Below are 25,558 nucleotides of genomic sequence, written 5' to 3' on the forward strand. Positions count from 1 at the left end.
AGAGTTTGTACGTTCTCTCCGTGTTTGTGTGGGTTTCCTCCGGGTCCTCCGGTTTCCTCCCACACTCCAAAACATACTGGTGGGTTAATTAGATTGTGAGCCCCATTGGGGACAGGAAGCGATTTGGCAAAATTTTATGCAGCACTGCGTAATCTGTGTGCACTATATAAATAAAGGAATTATTATTATTATCATTATTATTTAAGTCCGCCTGAACAGAAGGGACGTCCAGTGTCTGAAGATTCCAGTCATTGATGAAGTGGGTTCACTGTTCCCCCAAAACTTCTCGTCAGGCACAGGGCCTGAAACTGGAAGCACCAGAGAGTCAAAGGAACCAGGACCTGGAGCACAGGAAGTACCCGGGCTCAAGCTGTATTCTAAGAAAACTCCCTTTATCCCAAAAAAACCTTTCCCCTATACCTGTTGTTCCTCCTAGAAATGCATATTTAAATTGGCAAATGGGTGTTAAGAGTTTGGGGTAGTATTGACACACCCCTAAGACCAACCAGGGTCAAGGTGGACATGGTACAGAGGACACAACCCTGGCAAGGTGAATGGTAATAACCGATTGCCATTTATCTATAAATAATTCGGAGGAATAACAGAGGAACAACAAAACACATAGTTATTAGATGCTCCAGAATTGGGGAACAATGTGGTTTAGTAAACAGAGTTGCCAGTAAATGTGTGAAGCGCTCCATAGAATTTATTTTCAGTAAAATAATTGTAGTATGAGAGAGAACAAACTTACTGTGTAATTCTTTAGGGCTGAGCAGGGATCTCCCTCGCTGTCTGCACGCTCCGGCCCTCTTAGGGTCCTGCTCTGCTCATGTTTATATAGGACCTGGGAACTTTCCTGCACTCGACAAAATAGCTGAAAAGTAAAGAAAGTACAACTTAGGTCATATGAGATGGATATGAGATAGATATAAGTTAGATATGAAATAGATAGAGAGAGAGAGAGAGAGATAGAGAGAGAGAGATAGAGAGAGAGAGAGAGATAGAGAGAGAGAGAGAGATAGAGAGAGAGAGATAGAGAGAGAGAGATAGAGAGATAGAGAGAGAGAGAGATAGAGAGAGAGAGATAGAGAGAGAGAGATAGAGAGATAGAGATAGAAAGAGATAGAGATAGAAAGAGATAGAGATAGAAAGAGAGAGAGATAGAAAGAGAGAGAGATAGAAAGAGAGAGAGATAGAAAGAGAGAGAGATAGAAAGAGAGAGAGATAGAAAGAGAGAGAGATAGAAAGAGAGAGATAGAGATAGAAAGAGAGAGATAGAGATAGAAAGAGAGAGAGAGATAGAGATAGAAAGAGATAGAGATAGAAAGAGATAGAGATAGAAAGAGATAGAGAGATAGAAAGAGATAGAGAGATAGAAAGAGATAGAGAGATAGAAAGAGATAGAGAGATAGAAAGAGATAGAGAGATAGAAAGAGATAGAGAGATAGAGAGATAGAGAGATAGAGAGATAGAGAGATAGATAGAGAGAGAGATAGAGAGATAGAGAGATAGAGAGATAGATAGAGATAGAGAGATAGATAGATAGAGAGATAGATAGATATGAGATAGATAGATATGAGATAGATAGATATGAGATAGATAGATAGATAGATATGAGATAGATATGAGATAGATAGATAGATAGATAGATATGAGATAGATATGAGATAGATAGATATGAGATAGATAGATATGAGATAGATAGATATGAGATAGATAGATATGAGATAGATAGATATGAGATAGATAGATAGATAGATAGATAGATAGACGGGGCATTCACCTTCTTGAGCAGGTAGCAGAGCTGCTGTCTGATGGAGGGAGACTGACAGTTCAGGTTGTACTTGAGAAAAAACTTTACTAAATCCATTTCCTCGGGTGAAACCACTTCAGTGCTCCAGTGACTCTCACAGAGGAGGCCCAGGGCGTCGATACGGATCTACGGAAAAATAATAAATTCACTTTAAAAAGAATCTACCATGAAATTACATCCTGATAAACCAGGGACATTACTCATAGTTCCAGGCACCGTGACTGTGGTAATCTTCTTATATCTGTTATCCATGGCCTCCTTCCTTCTAAAATCAACTTGTTAAATTATGCTAATGAAGTAGAAGGTTTCTGGGGGGGCTTTACCAGAGCCCCTCCATGCTGTAGCTTCACATGCATTTACACGGCAATGAGCACTTTCCTCTCCCCTTGTGTGCCAAAACCTCCTCTGCTGCCATGGGATTACATAGAACAGAGGGAGAAAATCTGGTGGGGCAGAGGAGAGGGTGAGACAGTGTAACAGCCTGTGAAGCTTCAGCATGGAGGGGCTCTGGTAACGCCCCTCCCAAAGCCCTTCTGTTTCAGTAGTATAATTTTAAAAATTAATTTTAAAAGGAAGGAAGCCTGGGATAACACATATCAGAAGATTACCACAGCCTTGGTGCTTGGCTCTAGAAGTAAGTGTCCCTGGTTTATCATGATGGATTATGACAGTAGATTTCCTTTAAGCTCATTTTCACAGCGTCCCCCCCCCCCCCACACACACACGGCTTCAAATATCAGGGTAGTGTCAGAAGCACTCCATACACATTATATATTCCGCTTCCCTCATTAAAATTGTGAAATTTAGCAGACATACATATAATATATGTAAAGTGTGGCCATTTTATGATATATTTTTTTTCTTTCAAAAATTGTGTAAAAGTTTGCACAAACTTTTCGAGTTATTCCCTACACACAGAATAAAGAACTACAAGCTAATCGGTGAGGTTGGAAATACAGGGTCCCCTCTGATCACGGGAACAGGAGAATTGGGGTCCCTTTACCCAGGCAGGCAGGCAATGCTCCATTCAATAGTATGTGAATGTCATGTATGGGATTGTCAGAAATTGCTGAGCATAGCAATCTCCGGCACTCTCATACACAGAGAATGGGCGCTCCACAGACAGCCAAGAGTAGTACAATATCTGCCATTCCCACAGTCGGACCCTCACCCTCACCAAGTATTGCCCCACTAAACTATTAATCCCCTTAGGTAGGGTATGAAATGTCCTTTGTAGAATTACCTCCTCTATGTGATATCTCATCGCTTCACCGGTTCTATAGCACCCAGAAACCTGCTTTTTGTGTAATATTAACGGTACAGATCTCATCTTTTAGATCACATCAGGATTGTGCCTGTGTGAGCTACCGAACCAGAGATAGAGACAACTAAAGAGAGTTGGAAATGCAAGTTGCAGATAAAGATCTAGTTGCTAAAGATTTTTTTTTACCCGCCAGTATGTTCTCCAGTTCATAGAACCATAACCTAGCTTCTTATCTTTAATACCACACAAAAAGCACGTTTCTAGGTGCTACAGAACAGATGATAGGGGCTTCTGAAGAGACACTACCTCCGCAGCCACTAAACTTGACTCATCTCATGAGACAATTTTGCGATTTGGGTTGAGATTTCACATAAAAGAGTGAATTCTGGAAAAGACATTTCATCCCCTACCTGAGGGAACTGGTGGTTTGGTAGGGTAAAACCTGGTGACCGTGTCCCTTTAAATTTCTGAATTCATATCTTCCATAAAAGAATCTTTAAAAAAAAAAAAAAATGTAAGAAAATTGTAACTTTACAGGGACACAGGGAGCATGAGAGGTCACACTCCACATAGATCATCCGCGATAGATGTGGACATTATGTTGCTTTTACTTGGTATACACATAGGTTTGGCCTATATATTCACCAAAACACGCATTCTAACATCATAAGCCCTGGAAACTCAACTGGTTTTGATTTATTATCTATTTTCCATCCCTTTATAATAGAGCTGTGTAATCTGTAGGGCCGGGCCTGATAACGTGTAATCTGGAGGCTGCACCATAATAGCCGTCTATTATCTGCCGCCCTCAGCACCGCTAACGGAGCTGCGAGCAATTTCCATGACACACACTATGGCTATAAATATACTGAAGAATAACCAGCAAAGACTAGAAGATATGGATTCACTCCGATCCTGCATTTTCCATTCGAGGATTGAATGCAGGAGATACCGGCTGAAGATGATGAGGATGGAATGTAAAGGGTTAATGATAAATTGAAAATAAAAAGATTGGCAGCTATTTAAGAGCAAGGTAGCGCTGATCATAGGGCAATTTTGACACCTTCCGAGGTGGCGTGGAGTCCGTGCCTCATTGGGTCCAAGATTTGGATTCATGTGCCCTTAGTAGGTATGCCGGGCCGGACACCGATGGGCCCTCGGTAGGTATGCCGGGCCGGACACCGATGGGCCCTGAGTAGGGATGCCGGTGGCGACACCGATGGGCCCTGAGTAGGGATGCCGGTGGCGACACCGATGGGCCCTGAGTAGGGATGCCGGTGGCGACACCGATGGGCCCTGAGTAGGGATGCCGGTGGCGACACCGATGGGCCCTGAGTAGGGATGCCGGTGGCGACACCGATGGGCCCTGAGTAGGGATGCCGGTGGCGACACCGATGGGCCCTGAGTAGGGATGCCGGTGGCGACACCGATGGGCCCTGAGTAGGGATGCCGGTGGCGACACCGATGGGCCCTGAGTAGGGATGCCGGTGGCGACACCGATGGGCCCTGAGTAGGGATGCCGGTGGCGACACCGATGGGCCCTGAGTAGGGATGCCGGTGGCGACACCGATGGGCCCTGAGTAGGGATGCCGGTGGCGACACCGATGGGCCCTGAGTAGGGATGCCGGTGGCGACACCGATGGGCCCTGAGTAGGGATGCCGGTGGCGACACCGATGGGCCCTGAGTAGGGATGCCGGTGGCGACACCGATGGGCCCTGAGTAGGGATGCCGGTGGCGACACCGATGGGCCCTGAGTAGGGATGCCGGTGGCGACACCGATGGGCCCTGAGTAGGGATGCCGGTGGCGACACCGATGGGCCCTGAGTAGGGATGCCGGTGGCGACACCGATGGGCCCTGAGTAGGGATGCCGGTGGCGACACCGATGGGCCCTGAGTAGGGATGCCGGTGGCGACACCGATGGGCCCTGAGTAAAGATGCAGGTGGCGACACTTATGGGCCCTTAGTAGGGATGCCGGTGGCCACACCGATGGGCCCTCAGTAGGGATGCCGGTGGCCACACCGATGGGCCCTCAGTAGGGATACTGGTGGCGACATCAATGGGTCCTTAGTAGGGATGCCTGGACGACACCGATGGACCCTTAGTAGGATGCATGGACGACACCGATGGGCCCTTAGTAGGATGCATGGACGACACTGATGGGCCCTTAGTAGGACACGTAGTAGGACACTTAGTAGGACACTTAGTCCTTAGACCTACTTAGTCCTTAGTAGGACACTTAGTAGGACATGTACGACACCGATGGGCCCTTAGTAGGATGCATGGACGACACCGATGGGCCCTTAGTTTGGGCGACACTGATGACACATTGTTAGTATGTCTGGACGACATTGATGGCCCCTTAACAGGATGTCCGTGCGGTGGAATATTGGAATATTTTATCAATATTTACGAATATCTATAAAAGAACCCCACCTGATCATGTCTGTGCACAAGGCCTTGTTGTATTAAATCTGTGGAGACTCTTCCACTCCATGTGTACTTTTCAGTAAATCCGAGGTGCCCATGAGTGCGGGCAGTTCTTAAACAAGCCATAAGGGCACCGAGCGCCCCACGGTTATCACCGGAGCCTAGGGAAACACAACAGAAAAGAGTCATCGTAAGTGATCAATCATTACAAGAATATTAAGGATTTTGGAAATCCCAAAATCCAGGACTGTACCTGAAGTGACTGTAAAGCGGGAAAACATTTACTTAGACAGTCAGAAACTTCATTAATAGTGTTATTTCCGTGTATAATGCCGGGTGCGGTGATTCACTAAGATCGTGTGCCAGAAATCATGAATCTGTTGCTTCCCTGCTCAGGTCCGACAGAGTTCTCATCTTTTTTTGTGGTGCATAGGGCGTGCAACACAATTTGAAAGTTAAATCCTGCGCTCAGTCCGTATCAGTCGACTGTCCGACGCCCCCCCCCCCAAATTGTGTCGCATGGAAGCCAGCGCAGCCCTTAGTAAATGTGCCCCATGATGTCTAAAACTATTGCATCAGAGTGAAAGAGGTTGGACTAGGAATTTCTACTGATGGCTCATCCAGGGTAAATGAATGGTATGCCATGGGTGTTATAGGGCTACGGGGGAAGTAGAATTTATTTTATTTTTTTTTATGTGACCAAAACTTAGAGAAAACTGGATGGAAGGTACCATGGGTCTCCATGAGAACTTCGCAGTACATACTTCATCGTGCATTTGCCCCGCATTCAAAATTTAGCTCCCCACTGCCTATTGCCACCATAAAAGCCTCATGCACCGTTTTCACCCATATGAGCTTGTATGCAAAAACAACGATCCTCCCACAGCTCCAGGTCTAGGGTACCCCTCAGTATATACAGGACGCATGCAGGGAACAAACAGAGCACTTTTGTGTTGAGACTTCTATGGGGTGTAGGGAACTGTTATATATAAACGGTATAAAAACGGTGCGGTATGGATAGGATTTGGCCGCAAATATATCTTTGCGTGCATGAAGCCTAAAGGGAAAGTTGTTGTGGAACAAGTTATGAGTCTGCATGAGAATTCTGGCACATGCGCAATGTTACATGTGAAGCCAAGGGCAATACACCTTACTTCAACTTGCATCCGCCTCATATCCAAAAAAAAAAAAAAAGCACCCAGAAAAGTTTTGGAATGGATGATGAGTCTGCTTGAGAACCCGGCCAACTGGTGAAGAAAAGGGCACCTTACATCCAAACTTTAGCTCACCATTGACTACCAGATAGGAATGTGCCATAGGGCTTCCAGCGCATGGGGGTAGTGATGGCGAGGGCAGTACACATTGATTTATTGGGAATTTGCCGTTATCCATAACAGGAACATGGTAGGGAGGTGTACGGTCCTCGACTCCAGCAGGTTCATTCACATGCGCCAGAGGCCTCATACAAACCCACAACCCATTTCCACCCAAGATATGGGATAGCAATGTGGGCAGACCAGTCTCATACAACCTAACATCTTCCAACTTACCAATATTCAAGGAGGCCGAGTTCTTGAGATTTTCAATCATGTAATTCAGACTATCAGGATTGCACTTGAGCAACTTCGGTAAATAATAATCGATGATGTATGTAGTATGAGCGACATGTTCCTCACAAAGACGCAAGATGAGGGGGGTGACCCAGACGTCCTGCCAGCGCTCAGCCCAGCAGCTCTCTCTAGTGACCTGGAGTTGTTTCTTGTGGTTTATAAACATGGCTTCCAAGAGGTTACTAGCATACGGAGCGAAGGACTGATCCGACATGACATCCAGGATCTGTGAGGGGATCCTTTCATCGACGGACAATAGCGTCTCCGTTCCCACACATTCCACCAGACAAGCCAGTGACGCATATTTCCCTTTCGAGTGCCACTCCAAATTCAGCAACTTATGTGTGAGCTCTGAAAGGAACGGGTCCTGGTCTCCGGACTGTCCGTCCGTAGCCACCTGATGGATCTTAAGAATGTTTTTGAAGACGAGCTTTGCTTGATGTCGGACCGCGTCCAATGGATGTTCCCAATGTACGTAGACATATTCTAGAAGTCGGCACAGAGAGTTTGAATGGCCGTTAAGATTTTCCTTCAGGTCTTTTATGCATGAGGAGCTCAGAAGATCTATAGCTGAACACGTCCACAAAGCTAAAATCCTGGACAGATACAGAGCGGTACTGGACTCTCTCAGGCTGGAAAAAAATAACAAAATGGGGGCAAACAAAACAATTACAATGTGCCAGAAACTGTATAAGTACTTGCATATGTATATGAATATATGGGTTATATGAAGGTTATCCTAAGTGCTATTTTTGGAAGGGGACGATGGTGCTGGAAGGGGTCACAGTCATAACGTAAGCAACTTTACTTCTAGCTTTTTTTATCCAAATCAAAAATGCATATTTTTAAACAGACAATTATCTGTGATACTTTTCCCAAACCCCAACATGAGAACTGACCCCCAAGGCATGTTCACTGCAAGTCAATGCCCTAGGAGCCCATCTATTAATAGGGTTCTACTAAGTTTTCAAGTTAACCCTTATCCATAGGATAAAGGATAGCTAAAGGATTAGTGAGGGTCCGACTCCTTGGACCCCCCCTACAAACATGAGCACACAACCCCCCCGGCAACCTGGAGAATGGGGCTCCTGTTCTCACTAATGGGTGGAGTGGCAGGAAGAGCAAGACTCCTGTCCCTCCATTCAATACTATGGGAGTGTCGGAAATTGCTGAGCACAGTGGCTCAAATATCTCAGAAAGTCCCATTCACTAATTCATGAAAGTTCAGGAGATAGTGGAGCGCTGTGCTCTGCAATTTCTAAAGCTCAAATAGCATTGAAAGGAGCAGCAGAATGTGTGCCAGCCGCTCTCGTGAGAAAGCGACCCCCTTTCTCCAGATTGCAGATGGTCCGATTCTTGTGATCCAGCAGTCGGACCCTCACCAATCAGCTTGTTGTGTGTATACACTCACCGGCCACTTTATTAGGTACACCTGTCCAACTGCTCGTTAACACTTAATTTCTAATCAGCCAATCACATGGCGGCAACTCAGTGCATTTAGGCATGTAGACATGGTCAAGGCAATCTCCTGCAGTTCAAACCGAGCATCAGTATGGGGAAGAAAGGTGATTTGTGGTCTTTGAACGTGGCATGGTTGTTGGTGCCAGAAGGGCTGGTCTGAGTATTTCAGAAACTGCTGATCTACTGGGATTTTCACGCACAACCATCTCTAGGGTTTACAGAGAATGGTCCGAAAAAGAAAAAACATCCAGTGAGCGGCAGTTCTGTGGGCGGAAATGCCTTGTTGATGCCAGAGGTCAGAGGAGAATGGGCAACCTTGTTCGAGCTGATAGTAAGGCAACAGTGACTCAAATCGCCACCCGTTACAACCAAGGTAGGCAGAAGAGCATCTCTGAACGCACAGTACGTCGAACTTTGAGGCAGATGGGCTACAGCAGCAGAAGACCACACCGGGTGCCACTCCTTTCAGCTAAGAACAGGAAACTGAGGCTACAATTTGCACAAGCTCATCGAAATTGGACAGTAGAAGATTGGAAAAACGTTGCCTGGTCTGATGAGTCTCGATTTCTGCTGCGACATTCGGATGGTAGGGTCAGAATTTGGCGTCAACAACATGAAAGCATGGATCCATCCTGCCTTGTATCAACAGTTCAGGCTGGTGGTGGTGGTGTCATGGTGTGGGGAATATTTTCTTGGCACTCTTTGGGCCCCTTGGTACCAATTGAGCATCGTTGCAACGCCACAGCCTACCTGAGTATTGTTGCTGACCATTTCCATCCCTTTATGAACACAATGTACCCAACATCTGATGGCTACTTTCAGCAGGATAATGCGCCATGTCATAAAGCTGGAATCATCTCAGACTGGTTTCTTGAACATGACAATGAGGTCACTGGACTCAAATGGCCTCCACAGTCACCAGATCTCAATCCAATAGAGCATCTTTGGGATGTGGTGGAACGGGAGATTCGCATCATGGATGTGCAGCCGACAAATCTGCGGCAACTGTGTGATGCCATCATGTCAATATGGACCAAAATCTCTGAGGAGCTTCCAGCACCTTGTTGTATCTATACCACAAAGAATTGAGGCAGTTCTGAAGGCAAAAGGGGGTCCAACCCGTTACTAGCATGGTGTACCTAATAAAGTGGCCGGTGAGTGTATATATCACATTATAGATAGGTAATAACTTGGTACAACCTCTGCACCACCAGGATGGTATATCCAGCACAGCACCTATATCTGTACTGGTACTGCAATATCAGACCCTTCACTTTCAATAGTATTGATGTCGCTGTGCAGAGAGCTGCAGTGACAGGTTGGTGGGCTCCAAGCCTTTCTCTTTGCTGATTGGTGGGAAATTGGGAAATACACACTTATTATACACTCACATCCCAAACTAAGGAGAGGGGAACAATTAAATCTCCCAGTAAAACCCTATAGGATTACTATATATAGAAAATATGGTGCGACTATCCAGTTAATAGATGTTCTAGTAATACTTCTCCTTTGCAGGGAATCCTTATACTTAGGCTACATTCATATTGATGTGTGCCCGCCTTACTGTAGCATGGCGCCGGGGAGAGGAGGAGCGCTGCTCACCCCCGCCCCTCTACACAGAGAGACACTGTGCATGGCGCCTTATTCCAGGAAAAGATAAAACATGTCCTATCTTTGCACAGGGTACGGAGGGGTACGGAGCGGTACGGTGCCGCACTTGTGCGGCACCGTACCGTTCCCGTAGGGCGCCGTGCGCCCATTGCTGTCTGTGGGGGACGTATATCCGATGTATATACCTTAGCCGTATATACGTCCCCCAACCGGCTGTGTGAATGCAGCAGCACGTGCCCAGTTTTATTATGGGGGATCTAGTAACCTTATTTCTGTGGGACGCAAAAATATTTGTTGTGCTCTTCGGATAACACACACTGTGCACAGCATACGTGATATTACTGTTTGTCTAATAACGGATAAACAAGGCTTTTTTGTGTGTGTTCTAGATTTTTTTTTTTTTTTTTTATACATTGTGTGCATGGCAAGTGATTATTATTGCTGCCTTGCAGCACTGGGGTCCTGGTTTCAAACAATAGCATCTGTAGTTTCTCTGTAATTTTGCGGGTTTATTTCCTAGGTACTGCCCTGTAGACAGGTAAGATTTTTCCACTTCTCTGAATACCCTTAATAATATCTTTGATTGTTAACACCTATCCACTGGATAAAGGATAGCAGGTCGAGCATTGTGCTTTGCATCTCCACTCAATACTATGGGAACGCTGTAAATACAAAGCACAGCAATCATATATCTCCAGCACTTCCTTTCACTATGTATGAGAGTGCATAGTTTTCTGAGGCTCCAATAGCATTGAATGGAGTGGCAAGATTTGTCTTGCAACTCCAATTAATAGTTTGGGAGCTCCAGAAATTGCAGAGCACAGCGCTTGGGTATCTCTAGCACTCCCGTTCACTGCCTATAAGAGTGCCAGAGATTTCTGAGGCTCCAATAGCATTGAATAGAGTGGCAGGATGTTTTTAGTTAGTGAGACCCACATTATAGTTATCGGTGGGGGGTCCAAGCACCGGACCTCTACTGATCTGCTTGTTATACCCAATCTTGTATTGTCTCGTTCCCCTCTTTCAATTCTATCATAAATATCTCACATTTAAGCAATTCCTTACCGTGCACTGAGAGACAGCAGGACTGTGAGGAGGTTTATAAGTAGTTTCTCCCCTCCACAGCCCAGTTCCCCATCTTTCCATTCTAGCATAGCTAGGGCTCCTTGGCATAAAAAGAGCAGTGCAGTGTCCGGCAGATCCCTGCAGAGGGCATCACAGCGGGCAGTGAACCAGTCTGGAACATCAGTAGAGTCCTGACATCCCAAAATCAAGTTATTCACCTGTAAAGCAAGCATGACACATTAATGGAGTACACACCTCTGGCCTGGCCTTAAAACACACAATATCATTACAAGCAATGCAAAGAAAACAGGGAGAATAAAAATAAGATATTTAAAGGGTATTGTAAATGTAAACCTATAACGTCCTGTACAAGCTTCTGGTGTCATATTAAAGTGGTGAATCTCCCCTTTAATATCGCACCAGGCTAGTTTGTTTCTAGGTGCCATGCAACAAGAGATATCCACTGTTAAAGTTGGGAACGGTGCGCTTAAAGAACATCTACCACCAGGATGAAGTATTGTAAACCACACACCAGTATGTCAGTGTGCTTGCCCCCTCTGGCAGGATTTCCTCTTCTTTAAACTCCTTATGCCCTTTTTTTTAAAGAAAAAAAGGCTTTAAACAATATGCAAATTAGCCTGAGAGGCTCCAGGCTCCATTGACACCTATGGAGCCCGGAGCCCCTCAGGGGCATAGTTTTAAAAAGCTTCTTAAATCAGGGCATAAAAAGCTAAAAGAAAAGCGGATCCTGCCAGGAGGTGGACACGCCAGTATGTAATTGTGCTTGGTTTAAAATCCTTCATCCTGGTGGTAGCATTTTTAACAGCAACTTTAACAGTGGTTATCATCAGTTCTGTGGCACCAAGAAGCACAATGATGCAGTATCAAAGGGGAGATTATCCTCTTTAGAACAGCACCAGAACTGTGATGTGCCACAGTATATATAGCTTTTTGAATTCTGCTACGGTCATGCCTTCTATACTGTGCATGTGCTTTCTAAAACGGGTTTTGTGCAATTAGGACGTAAATAGCCATATGGCGTGAAATGGTTAATGAGGACCCCACATTGTTTTAAATGGGCTGGAGCCTGAACAAGCAACACAGGCAGCACTGTGTCTGGCATAAGCTCCGAAGTCCATTACCTGTTGCCGCTACACCAACTCTCTGATAATTGGAGAGAGTCTTTTTGGCCAAACAATCTGATAGCAAATACTTAGAATATCTCATCAATACTACTGGACCTCATTAATACAGACTGTGCCATCAATATGACAAAACATGGAGCCTCGTGAGAGAACACATTCTTACCAGATGTGTGAGGTTATCGCCGTCTCTAAGCAGGGCCTTAAGATACAGAATGACGGCCATGCCAGCGGTGCTCTGAATATTTTGTAAAAGATCATCTAGAGGAGACAAGAAATGGACAGTACAGATTATTTCCAGGCCCAGCAAGTCTTCCAAAATTAATTAAAAAGAAAACAATTAAATAGTCCCAGAAAATGCAGTTTTAAAAATTACTAAACACATCACTCACCTTTACCCGGTGCTACCATTCACTGTCTATGTGAGTGCCAGAGCTCCCTGAGCGTTGAGCTCGGCAATATCCAACACACCCATAGTATTGAATGGAGAGGCAGGAGACATGCTTGTGCTGCCAAACTACCCAATAGTGAGTAAAGGACCCCTTAAAGAGGATTGATGGGGGCCCCGTTGTTGTGTTCGGTAGCGGTCCTAGTAGTCGGACCCCCTCCCTATCAGCTGGTTATTCCCTGTACTGTGAATAGGGGATAATTTGAAAAGTTGGTTACAACCCTTTAATATGAGTTCAATAAACCTGCAGCACAGAGATGGTTAATGAAATGGTAAGAAGGAGATGCTAATCTGTCGAGTGCATCCATAACAATCGAGTTGAGCTGCACTTACAGAAAATTGGTCATTTAAAATAAAATCTTCCCCTAAAAATCCATCATGATAAACCAGGGACATTACTCATAGATCCAGGCACCGTGACATGGCCTCTTTCCTGCTAACATCAACTTTTAAACTTATTTTAAAGAGTCTGAAGGGCCCTAAGGAAGGGAGGCAATACCAGAGCTCCTGTGCTGTAGCTTCACAGGCTGTTACACTGTGCAGGAGCACTTTCCCCTCTCACTGTGTGCTGAAATTGCAGCGAGATCACATCAGGCCGAGGGTGAGGGAAAATGCTGAGGGAGCAGAAATTGAGATGGATACAGTGTATCATCCAGTGAAGCTACAGCACAGAGGATCGCTGGTAAACCCTCTTTAGCATAATTATATAAGTTGATTTTTTTGAAAGGAAAAAGGTCATGGCAGAAGACAGACATTCTTCAGATTTATAAATCTTCATGTCATGCAAATTTCTATACAGAAACTTACCATCTAGTAAGATGTCACAGAAGGAGCAGAGCAGATCAAACATCGTCTTCCGGAGGGGACTCTGATCATCCCGCTGCACAGATTCGGGGCACTTCTGAACCAGCACCATAGACAATTTGACAGCTGTCAGGAGGTCATGCATGAGCTGGGTCTGAGCGAGTCCATCACCCAGGATTTTCCTAATTTATCCAAAAAAAAAAAAAAAAGTGAAAAAACCTGACACAATAAACTACAATAAAGTTATTTGGCTTAAACCTTAACTCTATTCCTCAGAGCTGGTGGCTGGAGACCCATACACTGCACACACTAAATAATTCATTTCTCCTATATCTTTCTAGCTCAACCTTAGGAGCAGCAGCATTTTGGATAATATACTGAAATACAGTGCAACTTTGAACCCAGCAGTATGGCAAGATAAAAACTTACTAGAAGCAGCAGCATCTTCCCCTTTTGTCACACAGTTACTTCCTTCTCCCAAAACCAGAGACTTTCATGAAGCTAAAATGTGTCCAGTCTTTCAAGGCAGAGATGAGATTGAATGATTATTGATTACTGCAATGTTTGATGATGGATCTTTGTATGTGATTGAACCTGCAGCTTCGACTCTGCAAAGACACTGGGGTAATGGGTACATGTTTTGCTGACTGTTGCCATCACCAGAGGCTACTTTTGAGTATAATGCATTGTGTTGCATGTATGAACACAATTTAGTACTTAAAGGACACCTGTCATCAGGTCTGTGTCACTTGTCATGTCACCTCTACCTGTTGGAGCAGCTCACAAGGATCCCATCCCAGCCTTTATCTAGTCAATTCATACATTAATCATTGTAAAATCATCTATTCTTTATTATGTAAATGAGGCTGGTCACATGGTCAGAGGCAGTGATGTCACCCCTGTTACCCCTCCCCTCTCCTCCCCCTGCTCAGGTCTGTGTGTAATGTATAGTAAAGCATTGCTGGTGTCTGTGCTGTATCTGCTGACATGCTGCATCCTCCCATACACATGTCAGACATCAGCTACACATGTACCAGACATGGTACATAACATGGCTGCATCCTGGAGCTGTTGTATCTCTCCTATACACACATACAGGGTGCAGGGGGCGCCAGCACCAGGAAGCACATCATTATACAGCCTCACACCATTATACAGGCTGTCAGTCATCCACTGGGGGTGTGGCTGTGCCTCCCACTCATGAATAGAGTGGACAGCTTGAATATGCTAATGCTTCATTGGACATTTCACAGGTCATTTGCATACAGCTTTAGGACCTCATTGCTTAGGTTTACAGGCATGTATAGGGACAATGAAGGGATAGAGGCAATGCTCTCTAATGGCAGTTTATGAAAATATATTTAGTTTAGGGGGGTTATTTTGCATGACGGGTTCTCTTTAAAGGGGTTGTCCAGAAACTAATGTAATCCAATCGCTAGATTGGGGTCTGTTGTATCCCAAATAAATAGAGCAGCAGGTCACCCTTGCAAATGCTGCTGAATTCATCTCTATGGCACTGATGGAGAAAGCCGAGTGCTGTATTCGGCAATCTCTGTCAGTGCCATAGACAGTGAATGGAGCGGCAATACACATGTCCGACCTGCCAATCCAATGATTTGGGATACAATGGACCCCGTTCTTGTGATCCGTGAGGGTCCACCTATCAGCAAGTTACCTTCTCCCTGTGGAAAGAGATAACTTGTTGTCACTGCACAACCTCTTTAACTTCCTCAACATGCAAGGGATTAGGGATACATGGGAATGGACCTGCTGACAGGTTAGGGGCACCAACTGCTAGGACCCCTACCAATCATGAGAGTAGAGGTCTCATTCTCAATAATGGGCAGAGCATGTGTCCTGCCGCTCCATTTAATTGTATGGGAGTGTCAGCAACAAGCTGCAATACCAAGCTCAGCCACTATACAGCACTGGGCATAGTAAGTATATAACCTGTAGAAATCTATTCAAACAATGGATCACTAGGGTGCTGGATGTTGGACCTCACCAATCTGATATTGATGACCAAGGATAAGCCACCATCATTTCGGTGATGGAAACCCCCTTTAAGACTGGAGACAATGGCCTGGCAGTCTATACGGTTTTATATAATATGACAAAGTGAACTGAAGAATCTGTTCTAGTTTACATACGATGATAGGACAGAACAAAATGTGAGTAACCCAGCGCTCCTTTATCATAGAAAATAACAGGCCGGAATAACCCGTCCTGAATAATATTATGTTCTCTACTCACTTGTTTTGACTCTGGAAAGTGTATAGGACCTTTACCAGGAACTGAAGGACTGAAAACAGAAATATTCACATATGAGCGCGGCCTTGAATCAGAAGATAAACCAGTCACTGCACAGATCATCACATTTATCCTGCACCAAAAGATCTCAAAATATTTTTCAGGAATTCTGCAACGCAAGGTTACAAGTTATAGAATTATCTAGATGATATTGTGTCCTCTAGGGGGCGCTCCAGAGAAAGAAAAATAAGGATTCTACAGCAAGGTCTCCTGCAGCCAGAAGAAAAAAATTAAAAGGGTTATTTCTGAATTTATAATCTGCTAAACCATCCTTAAAGGGGTTGTACCAATTATTTAAAAGATGTGGATGACAAGTGGATAGGTGAGGGTCTGACTGCTGGAGCCCAATGATCACAATAGCAAATTGATGCAGGTCATGTCGAGCATGGGTCCTGCCTCTCCATTCAATTGTATGAGAGCGTCTCAGCGCTCAGGTATCTCTGACACTCCCATACTACGCCTATGCGAGTGCTGAAGATACTGGATCGCTGTGCTCAGCAACGTTCAACACAGCCATACAACTGAATGGCGAGTAAGGACATATGCCCTACCTGTCACTCCATCAATTTGTCAGAATTGGACCCTCATTTTCTGGATTGAGGCCCTTTATCATGATGGGTTGGTGTCCAGCTCTTGAACCATTACTGCTCAGCTTGTTATCCCTTACAGGGAAGATAGGAGATAACTTATATAGTTGGTACGACCCCATTAAAATAATGGATCTATTTTAGATTGTTGGGGGTCTAATCGCTGCCACCCCTGCTGATGGGCTGCCTAAAGTGGTGGTGCAAAAAAACATGCAGCTGTCTTTCACCCACTGAAATGAATGGGAGGAAGACTGACTTTTAGGCAGGTTTTCTGGAAGAATAGTACAAGTACAAGTTATCAATTATCACCACCACTAACACAACATATATATGTTATCAATTATCAATACATCAAAATGTGACTGACCTTCTGGAAGAAGACTGAGGACACAGCGGGCTCCTGTAGGGAGAAAACTTAGAAAGATGATCAACCTGGGTAATGATCCTACCCGAATGCTTTATCTGCGGGCTATCTATTGTACCCAATATGTCATTGGAGTGTATGGGATCTATGTATGATAATAATATAACCAAGGGTGTGGTGTGTACATGACAATGGTATGACCAAGGGTGTGGTATATGCATATGACAATGGTAAGACCAATGGTATGGTGTGTATAAGACAATGGTATGCCCAATGGTATGGTGTGTACATGACAATGGTATGGTGTGTACATGACAATGGTCTGACCAAGGGTGTGGTATATGCATATGACAATGGTATGACCAATGGTATGGTGTGTATAAGACAATGGTCTGACCAAGGGTGTGGTATATGCATATGACAATGGTATGGTGTGTACATGACAATGGTATGACCAATGGTATGGTGTGTATATGACAATGGTCTGACCAAGGGTGTGGTATATGCATATGACAATGGTATGGTGTGTACATGACAATGGTATGACCAATGGTATGGTGTGTACATGACAATGGTATGACCAAGGGTGTGGTATATGCATATGACAATGGTAAGACCAATGGTATGGTGTGTATAAGACAATGGTATGGTGTGTACATGACAATGGTCTGAACAAGGGTGTGGTATATGCATATGACAATGATATAACCAATGGTATGGTGTGTATATGACAATGGTATGAAAAAGAAAATTGACAATTGACTGATACACAGTATGACCGGGGTAGTGCTTGGTATTACAGCTAAGTTCCATTTATTTCTAAAAAGCTGCAATTTCTGCACAAACCATGCTCAGATGTGGAGCTATTCTTGCAATAAAGCACCAACAAACACCCGGTATGTATAATGAGACAAACCCTACTTATCGCTGGTGTCAACCTGTTAAATGCTGTCAGCGGCATTTAAATCCCCAGCGGTGCATGGGTGCCGCCATCTTAGTGGGATCCCGCTCCTTGTGACGTCATTGAGGAGCAACAATCAGTCTCCATGACAGTTTTCTATCTATTACAATGTGGCACTCACACACTGTATCATCAGAACGGCTGTAACAGTGCTGTTACACGGCAGAGGAGTCTGCAAGAACATTTTAAAAAAACCTACAAGTTCAAATCTACCCCTTTCCCTAGAACTGATAGACAAAAGAAACAAAAAAATCATAAACATGTTCATATTGCCACATCCAAAAATCCCTGATCTATTAAATTATAAAAATACCACTATAGCATTAAAGGAAATATACCACCAGAATCATGGATTGTAAACCAGTCACACTTACACGCAAGTGTGTGTCCCCTCTGGCAAGATCCACTATTCTTTTAGCTTCTTATGCCCTTGTATTTTTTTTTTTTAAGGCTTTAAAATTATGCAAATAAGCCTGAGGAGCCCCAGGCTCAATTGACAACTATGGAGCCTGGAGCCCCTCAGGCTCATTTGCATAATTTCAAAACCTTTTTTGGCAAAAAAAGGACATTAGATGTTAAAAGAAGAGTAGGTCCTGCCAGAGGGGGGCACACACCACAATGTCAGTGTGCTTGGTTTACAATCGTTTCTCCTGGTGGTAGATTTACTTCAACCAATGGAAGATCTTTATCTATCACACTTACCTAGGCTGAAACTGTCCATACATGATGCCAAATTGTCCACCACCTTACGGTAATTTCCTGCATCTTCTGTTCCAATGTCCTTTCTCAGGCAGGAGGTAAAGGAAGAGACTGCAACGCTCTTACACAGATCCGGAATGCTGTTTAACGAGCTGAGAATCACAAGAAACATTCATATGGTATTAGAGGAGAGAAACAAATCAGTCTGCGCATTCTACGGTACATGAACTGACCATAACGAAAGGATGGGACTCCCAGCATCATAGTGTTATATGATACAATGAGCCAACGCAAAACAGCAGCGCCTAACTATTATCATGATGATGATGATGATGATGATGAAAAGAGGAATGGTGGATGGGGATGATCTTACCTTGCCAACACCTTTTTCAGCGGATTCTTGGTGCCAACCTTGAAGTACATCTCAGATAACACATCCAGGCAGCAGCGGAAAGGTTCTGCATCAGGGGAATTGCCAGGCAGGCCTTGTAACAGTGGCACCGTCTGTAATCAAAAATACTGGTTGGTAAATGTATATACAGATAGTAATAAGTGAAATGGGTGGATTATAGTACCCAGTAAGAAACATACATTTTTATTTTAAAAGTAACATGGCTGAGGGGTGAGAACTGTAAAGAAAATCTCCCATCAAAATCCATCATGATAAACCAGGGACATTACTCATAGATCCAGGCACTGGGACTGTGGTAATCTTCTTATATTTGTTATCCATGGCCTCCTTCCTTCTAATATCAACTTTTATAATTCATGAGATTGAGGGTCTCTTGGGGGTGTTCCCAGAGCCCCTAAGTGATGTCTTTTAATTCGCTGTTATTTAGCACATCACACTCTTCACACTCCTTCCTCTATAGGCAAACAACTCGGTGGTAGTGCGGTGACACACCATGTATGGTGTATGGGGGCCGTGATCTGGTCGCAAATCATGCTCCCTTAACGGCAGTGTGAATGCACCCTTAAAATGAGGAGAGCAGGTGACACTTGTTTTGCTCATTGTAACGCTGCAGCACTGAGGGGCTCTATAACGCCCACCAGAGCCCCTCCTACAATCAACCTTTTAAATTATGTTAATGAGTATAAGGAAGGAGGCCGTGGGTAACAAATATAAGAAGATTCCCACCGTCACGGTCAGCATTAAACAGAAAAAGATCTCGAATACAAATGATCTAAGGAGTCATGGGGGCGGAGAAGAGTCACGCTAGCCTGGCCCCACAAATATCCTATATGACTATTACATCATCATAAGCTAACACAGCAATTGCATCTCAGACTTGTCATTATGGACAATGAAGAAGACACCCTAGCATCACCTTTCTCCACCCCTGTGACTCCTTACCCATTATTTGAATACAGAGTTAAACCCTGAGTAATGCGGAATGTCCCATAATATACAAGGATATCATTGTCACCCTGTCACTGTGCTGGATAACAAACTGTTCGTAGAATCTGGGAGCTAAATCCTCATGATAGGTTCTCCTTAAATAAAGATCTGCTAGACGATTTTTTTACCTTTCAGCATTATATACTATGGGGCAGATTTCTGAATTTATCTGCATTTTACAGAGTTTCGAAATATATATATATAATGTATAAATGTATTTATATTATTATTAGAATGCATCTTACTTTTTTGATGCAGTGAATTTGCTGAACTCCATCTTGAAGCTGTAAGCAATGCAGGAGCAGAGAAGGCAAATTCTCTTCTGTGTCATCTGTAAAAGCTACAAAGTGCAAAAATACGGTTCATGTTGGAAACAGCACAAAAACACAAGAGAGATCTGATGTAATAAATGTGGAAGGAAAGAGATATTTCCTTTTTTAAATAAGGCTATATTTACACGAACATCAGCGCCCCAGGTGAAGAGGATGGGGTGAGCGTCACTCACCCCCGCCCCTCTCTATAGAAAAACATGGCCAACGGCGCCATATTACGAGGGAGGATAGGAAATGTCCTATTTTTTTCCCCAGGTACGGAACGGTACCGCATTGTTCCGTAAGGCTCCGCGCGCCCATTGCCGGCCTATGGAGGACGTATATACAACCTATATACATCGTCCGTATTTACATCCTCCCACATCCGTGTGAGTGCAGCTTAAAACTAACTAATATTTACACAGCACATGATCGAAGGCAAATTCGCCTCAGCGTTACCGGGGCCTCTCTGTGCCCTAACTTCTTATTTTACTCACTTTTAAGTTTTTGGATATTCGGACTATCAAGAGATAACACGTCCACGCTGATCTCCTTTTTCTTCTTTACAACCATGATGAAAACCTGTTTTCCTTTGCAAAAGAAAAGACAATAAAATATTACTACAAATAACATTATAATAAAGAAATCAAAAAGAGACTCTGGCGGCAGGCAGACTGGGTGGGCACCGGGACCCTGGCGCCAGGCAGACTGGGTGGGCACCGGGACCCTGGCGCCAGGCAGACTGGGTGGGCACCGGGACCCTGGCGCCAGGCAGACTGGGTGGGCACCGGGACCCTGGCGCCAGGCAGTTCGGGTGGCCACGGGGACCCTGGCGCCAGGCAGTTCGGGTGGGCACCGGGACTGTAGCACCAGGATAAGAGGATGTACAGAGACTGTAGCACCAGGATCACAGGGGAAACCAGGACTGTAGCACCAGGATGAGAGGATGTACAGAGACTGTAGCACTAGGATCAGAGGGGACACAGGGACTGTAGCACCAGGATCAGAGGGGACACAGGGACTGTAGCACCAGGATCAGAGGGGACACAGGGACTGTAGCACCAGGATCAGAGGGGACACAGGGACTGTAGCACCAGGATCAGAGGGGACACAGGGACTGTAGCACCAGGATCAGAGGGGACACAGGGACTGTAGCACCAGGATCAACGGGGACACAGGGACTGTAGCACCAGGATCAACGGGGACACAGGGACTGTAGCACCAGGATCATAGGGGATACAGGGACTGTAGCACCAGGATAAGAGGATGTACAGAGACTGTAGCACCAGGATAAGAGGATGTACAGAGACTGTAGCACCAGGATAAGAGGATGTACAGAGACTGTAGCACCAGGATCAGAGGATGTATAGAGACTGTAGCACCAGGATAAGAGGATGTACAGAGACTGTAGCACCAGGATAAGAGGATGTACAGAGACTGTAGCACCAGGATAAGAGGATGTACAGAGACTGTAGCACCAGGATAAGAGGATGTACAGAGACTGTAGCACCAGGATAAGAGGATGTACAGAGACTGTAGCACCAGGATAAGAGGATGTACAGAGACTGTAGCACCAGGATAAGAGGATGTACAGAGACTGTAGCACCAGGATAAGAGGATGTACAGAGACTGTAGCACCAGGATAAGAGGATGTACAGAGACTGTAGCACCAGGATAAGAGGATGTACAGAGACTGTAGCACCAGGATAAGAGGATGTACAGAGACTGTAGCACCAGGATAAGAGGATGTACAGAGACTGTAGCATCAGGATAAGAGGATGTACAGAGACTGTAGCACCAGGATAAGAGGATGTACAGAGACTGTAGCACCAGGATAAGAGGATGTACAGAGACTGTAGCACCAGGATAAGAGGATGTACAGAGACTGTAGCACCAGGATAAGAGGATGTACAGAGACTGTAGCACCAGGATAAGAGGATGTACAGAGACTGTAGCACCAGGATAAGAGGATGTACAGAGACTGTAGCACCAGGATAAGAGGATGTACAGAGACTGTAGCACCAGGATAAGAGGATGTACAGAGACTGTAGCACCAGGATAAGAGGATGTACAGAGACTGTAGCACCAGGATAAGAGGATGTACAGAGACTGTAGCACCAGGATAAGAGGATGTACAGAGACTGTAGCACCAGGATAAGAGGATGTACAGAGACTGTAGCACCAGGATAAGAGGATGTACAGAGACTGTAGCACCAGGATAAGAGGATGTACAGAGACTGTAGCACCAGGATAAGAGGATGTACAGAGACTGTAGCACCAGGATAAGAGGATGTACAGAGACTGTAGCACCAGGATAAGAGGATGTACAGAGACTGTAGCACCAGGATAAGAGGATGTACAGAGACTGTAGCACCAGGATCAACGGGGACACAGGGACTGTAGCACCAGGATCAACGGGGACACAGGGACTGTAGCACCAGGATCAACGGGGACACAGGGACTGTAGCACCAGGATCAACGGGGACACAGGGACTGTAGCACCAGGATCAACGGGGACACAGGGACTGTAGCACCAGGATCAACGGGGACACAGGGACTGTAGCACCAGGATCAACGGGGACACAGGGACTGTAGCACCAGGATCAACGAGGACACAGGGACTGTAGCACCAGGATCAACGGGGACACAGGGACTGTAGCACCAGGATCAACGGGGACACAGGGACTGTAGCACCAGGATCAACGGGGACACAGGGACTGTAGCACCAGGATCAACGGGGACACAGGGACTGTAGCACCAGGATCAACGGGGACACAGGGACTGTAGCACCAGGATCAACGGGGACACAGGGACTGTAGCACCAGGATCAACGGGGACACAGGGACTGTAGCACCAGGATCAACGGGGACACAGGGACTGTAGCACCAGGATCAACGGGGACACAGGGACTGTAGCACCAGGATCATAGGGGATACAGGGACTGTAGCACCAGGATCATAGGGGATACAGGGACTGTAGCACCAGGATCATAGGGGATACAGGGACTGTAGCACCAGGATCATAGGGGATACAGGGACTGTAGCACCAGGATCATAGGGGATACAGGGACTGTAGCACCAGGATCAGAGGATGTACAGAGACTGTAGCACCAGGATCAGAGGATGTACAGAGACTGTAGCACCAGGATCAGAGGATGTGCAGAGACTGTAGCACCAGGATCAGAGGGGGCACAGGGACTGTAGCACCAGGATCAGAGGTGGATACAGAGATTCTAGTTATGCAGCACCACAAGCTGACATGACATGCTGGGAGTTCAGTACTGAACAGATAATAAACCGAAGCTTCTGCTTTTTACATGACACGGTTCTCTATTGGTAAAACTATAGCATGGATAAGCCGCATGCACACACAGGAGAGCAGTTGCGTTACCTGACTACCTCTGGCTCCTACTCATCTCCCATGTGCAGGAAGTCACCAGCCGGCCCCCTAGCACCTTACTACTTCCCGGCTACAACCATTGCCGAGTGACCAACGATAGAGGACAAACGTGGCTCAGATACCGGGCGCGGCCATTTTGTTGAAGCTCAAATCCTCATTTAAATATATGAGCTGACTATAGCAAAATGGCTCATAAGGTGAAGACGAAAAAATTGAAGCCATCTCAGCAAGACAGCAGAAAGTTTCTGCTAAAGCTGACACATTATCGGAGTTTACATAGATACCCTCATTACAGCAAAGGGGAGTCACATTAACCATTTGTGAAGAAGACTAGTTTTGTACACAAGGACCAGTAGAATTTTTATTAGGTGTCTTACTACATTACTGCAGTAATTACTTTTTTCTTTGTTGATTATGCTGCATGCGGCTTGTATTTTGTGGTAGGAGTTGCATTTTATGCTATGCGATAATAAAAATAAATCTTTATTGCACTGCACTGATCGTGGGGGACATAGACAGTAATAATAAATTATACACAGTAATAAAGTGGTCAAATGAAACTATAAGGGTGAGAGGTCATGTTCAAGAGCTTACAATCTATAAACGTAGTTGGTTTTTATTTAGTACTTACTCAAAAATTTTAAAAAATTTAGAGAAATCTATAGATAAACATGACTGCTGCATTTTTTATGGCTTCCTTTTTTAACAGCATACATGTTTCATCATAAATGATTCAATAAGTTCAGTATACACAGAAAATATGATTAAAGGGGTTGTCCAGGACCAGGGGGGTTCTTGTATATGGGCCCCAGAGGGTGTAAAAATAGCAAATGCTCTATACTTACCTCTCTCTGGTAAGGCGCAGCGCCTCCTGTGTTTGCATACAGAGGCTCGACAGTGATGTCACGTTTACCACATGAGACGATAAGATTTATACTTTTATAGACCAAGCTTTGAGTTAGTGACAGAATGAAAGACATAGGAGCATCTCAGAAGCAACTAACTGTCATAGCAACTAGTCACCATTCCCTGATGACGTGCTATATGATACCTAAACATAGCTCTTACATAAAGTTTTGCCCAGGCTGAGATTCGAACCTAGGATTTCTGGTAACTAAGAAATGTTATCTGCAACTGTTACACTGTGACACAGACTAATGCACTCATATATGGAGAGGGATCTTCTCTCAGAGATTATTTATGTTAATTATTGAAACTATTATGATTATTATAAATTTTATTATTTTTATTATTATGGAGACGATTATTAATAATAGTAAAAATAATAATAATAATCATCTCAATAATCTCCATAATAATAATAATAGTCTCAATAATTACAATAATCTCTGAGAAGATCCCTCCCTATATACCAAAGCATTAAATCTGTGTCACAGTGTAACAGTAGTCATAGTTCTTAGTTACCAAAATTCTAACCCTTGGTAATCACAATGAGGATAATTTTTTTTTTTTTTTTTTTATTGAGATTTTTATTATTATAATATGGCTAAAATTTGGGGCGTGGCCAGGGAGTGATTGGGGGTGTGGCTTAGGGGGATCGCATTTTGTCCCTCTTTCCCTTTCACAAATGTTGGGGGATATGCCTAAATAGAGAAGGCTCTCCTTATAGTCATAGGCCGCATTCACACGACCGTATGGGGGGCAAGCTTGCGGCTGTACATACGCCCCCCATAGATGGCAATGGCCGCACAGAGCGGTACGGTATTGTATTCAGGATTGTGCCCAGCTTGACCTCCTGGCTTCAGTGATCATTACCACAGGACGGCTGTGGGATCTGCAGTAACTCCCGGACATTTCATATACAAAAACCTTCTGTTTCTATGTGCAGTCCCTCCAGCAGAGTTGACCGTATCCAAGGA

The 25,558-nt window shown here is 44.8% G+C and overlaps 1 protein-coding gene across 2 annotated transcripts in view; it reads right to left on the bottom strand.

Annotated features, from left to right (window-relative positions):
• Positions 1–23,776, bottom strand: part of THADA (THADA armadillo repeat containing) — a 354,225-nt gene extending 330,449 nt beyond the window's left edge. The window contains exons 1-14 of one of the 2 annotated variants that reach the window (XM_072140258.1): positions 23,670–23,775; positions 20,777–20,869; positions 20,214–20,308; positions 18,943–19,073; positions 18,573–18,721; positions 16,913–16,945; positions 15,902–15,950; positions 13,652–13,830; positions 12,563–12,657; positions 11,255–11,472; positions 7,058–7,749; positions 5,514–5,668; positions 1,784–1,939; positions 752–874 (exon numbers count right to left, since the gene is read on the bottom strand). In XM_072140258.1, the coding sequence (XP_071996359.1) occupies positions 752–874; positions 1,784–1,939; positions 5,514–5,668; positions 7,058–7,749; positions 11,255–11,472; positions 12,563–12,657; positions 13,652–13,830; positions 15,902–15,950; positions 16,913–16,945; positions 18,573–18,721; positions 18,943–19,073; positions 20,214–20,308; positions 20,777–20,852 (2,151 nt within the window). In that variant the 5' untranslated portion in view covers positions 20,853–20,869; positions 23,670–23,775. Of the gene's footprint in view, positions 1–751; positions 875–1,783; positions 1,940–5,513; positions 5,669–7,057; positions 7,750–11,254; positions 11,473–12,562; positions 12,658–13,651; positions 13,831–15,901; positions 15,951–16,912; positions 16,946–18,572; positions 18,722–18,942; positions 19,074–20,213; positions 20,309–20,776; positions 20,870–23,669 lie in introns of both variants that reach the window. The other variant, XM_072140259.1, reaches the window with a different exon arrangement.
• Between the last annotated feature and the right edge of the window lie 1,782 nt (positions 23,777–25,558).

The sequence above is a fragment of the Engystomops pustulosus genome, chromosome 3, assembly GCF_040894005.1.
Source record: "Engystomops pustulosus chromosome 3, aEngPut4.maternal, whole genome shotgun sequence".
In the NCBI taxonomy this organism is placed as follows: Eukaryota; Metazoa; Chordata; class Amphibia; order Anura; family Leptodactylidae; genus Engystomops; species Engystomops pustulosus.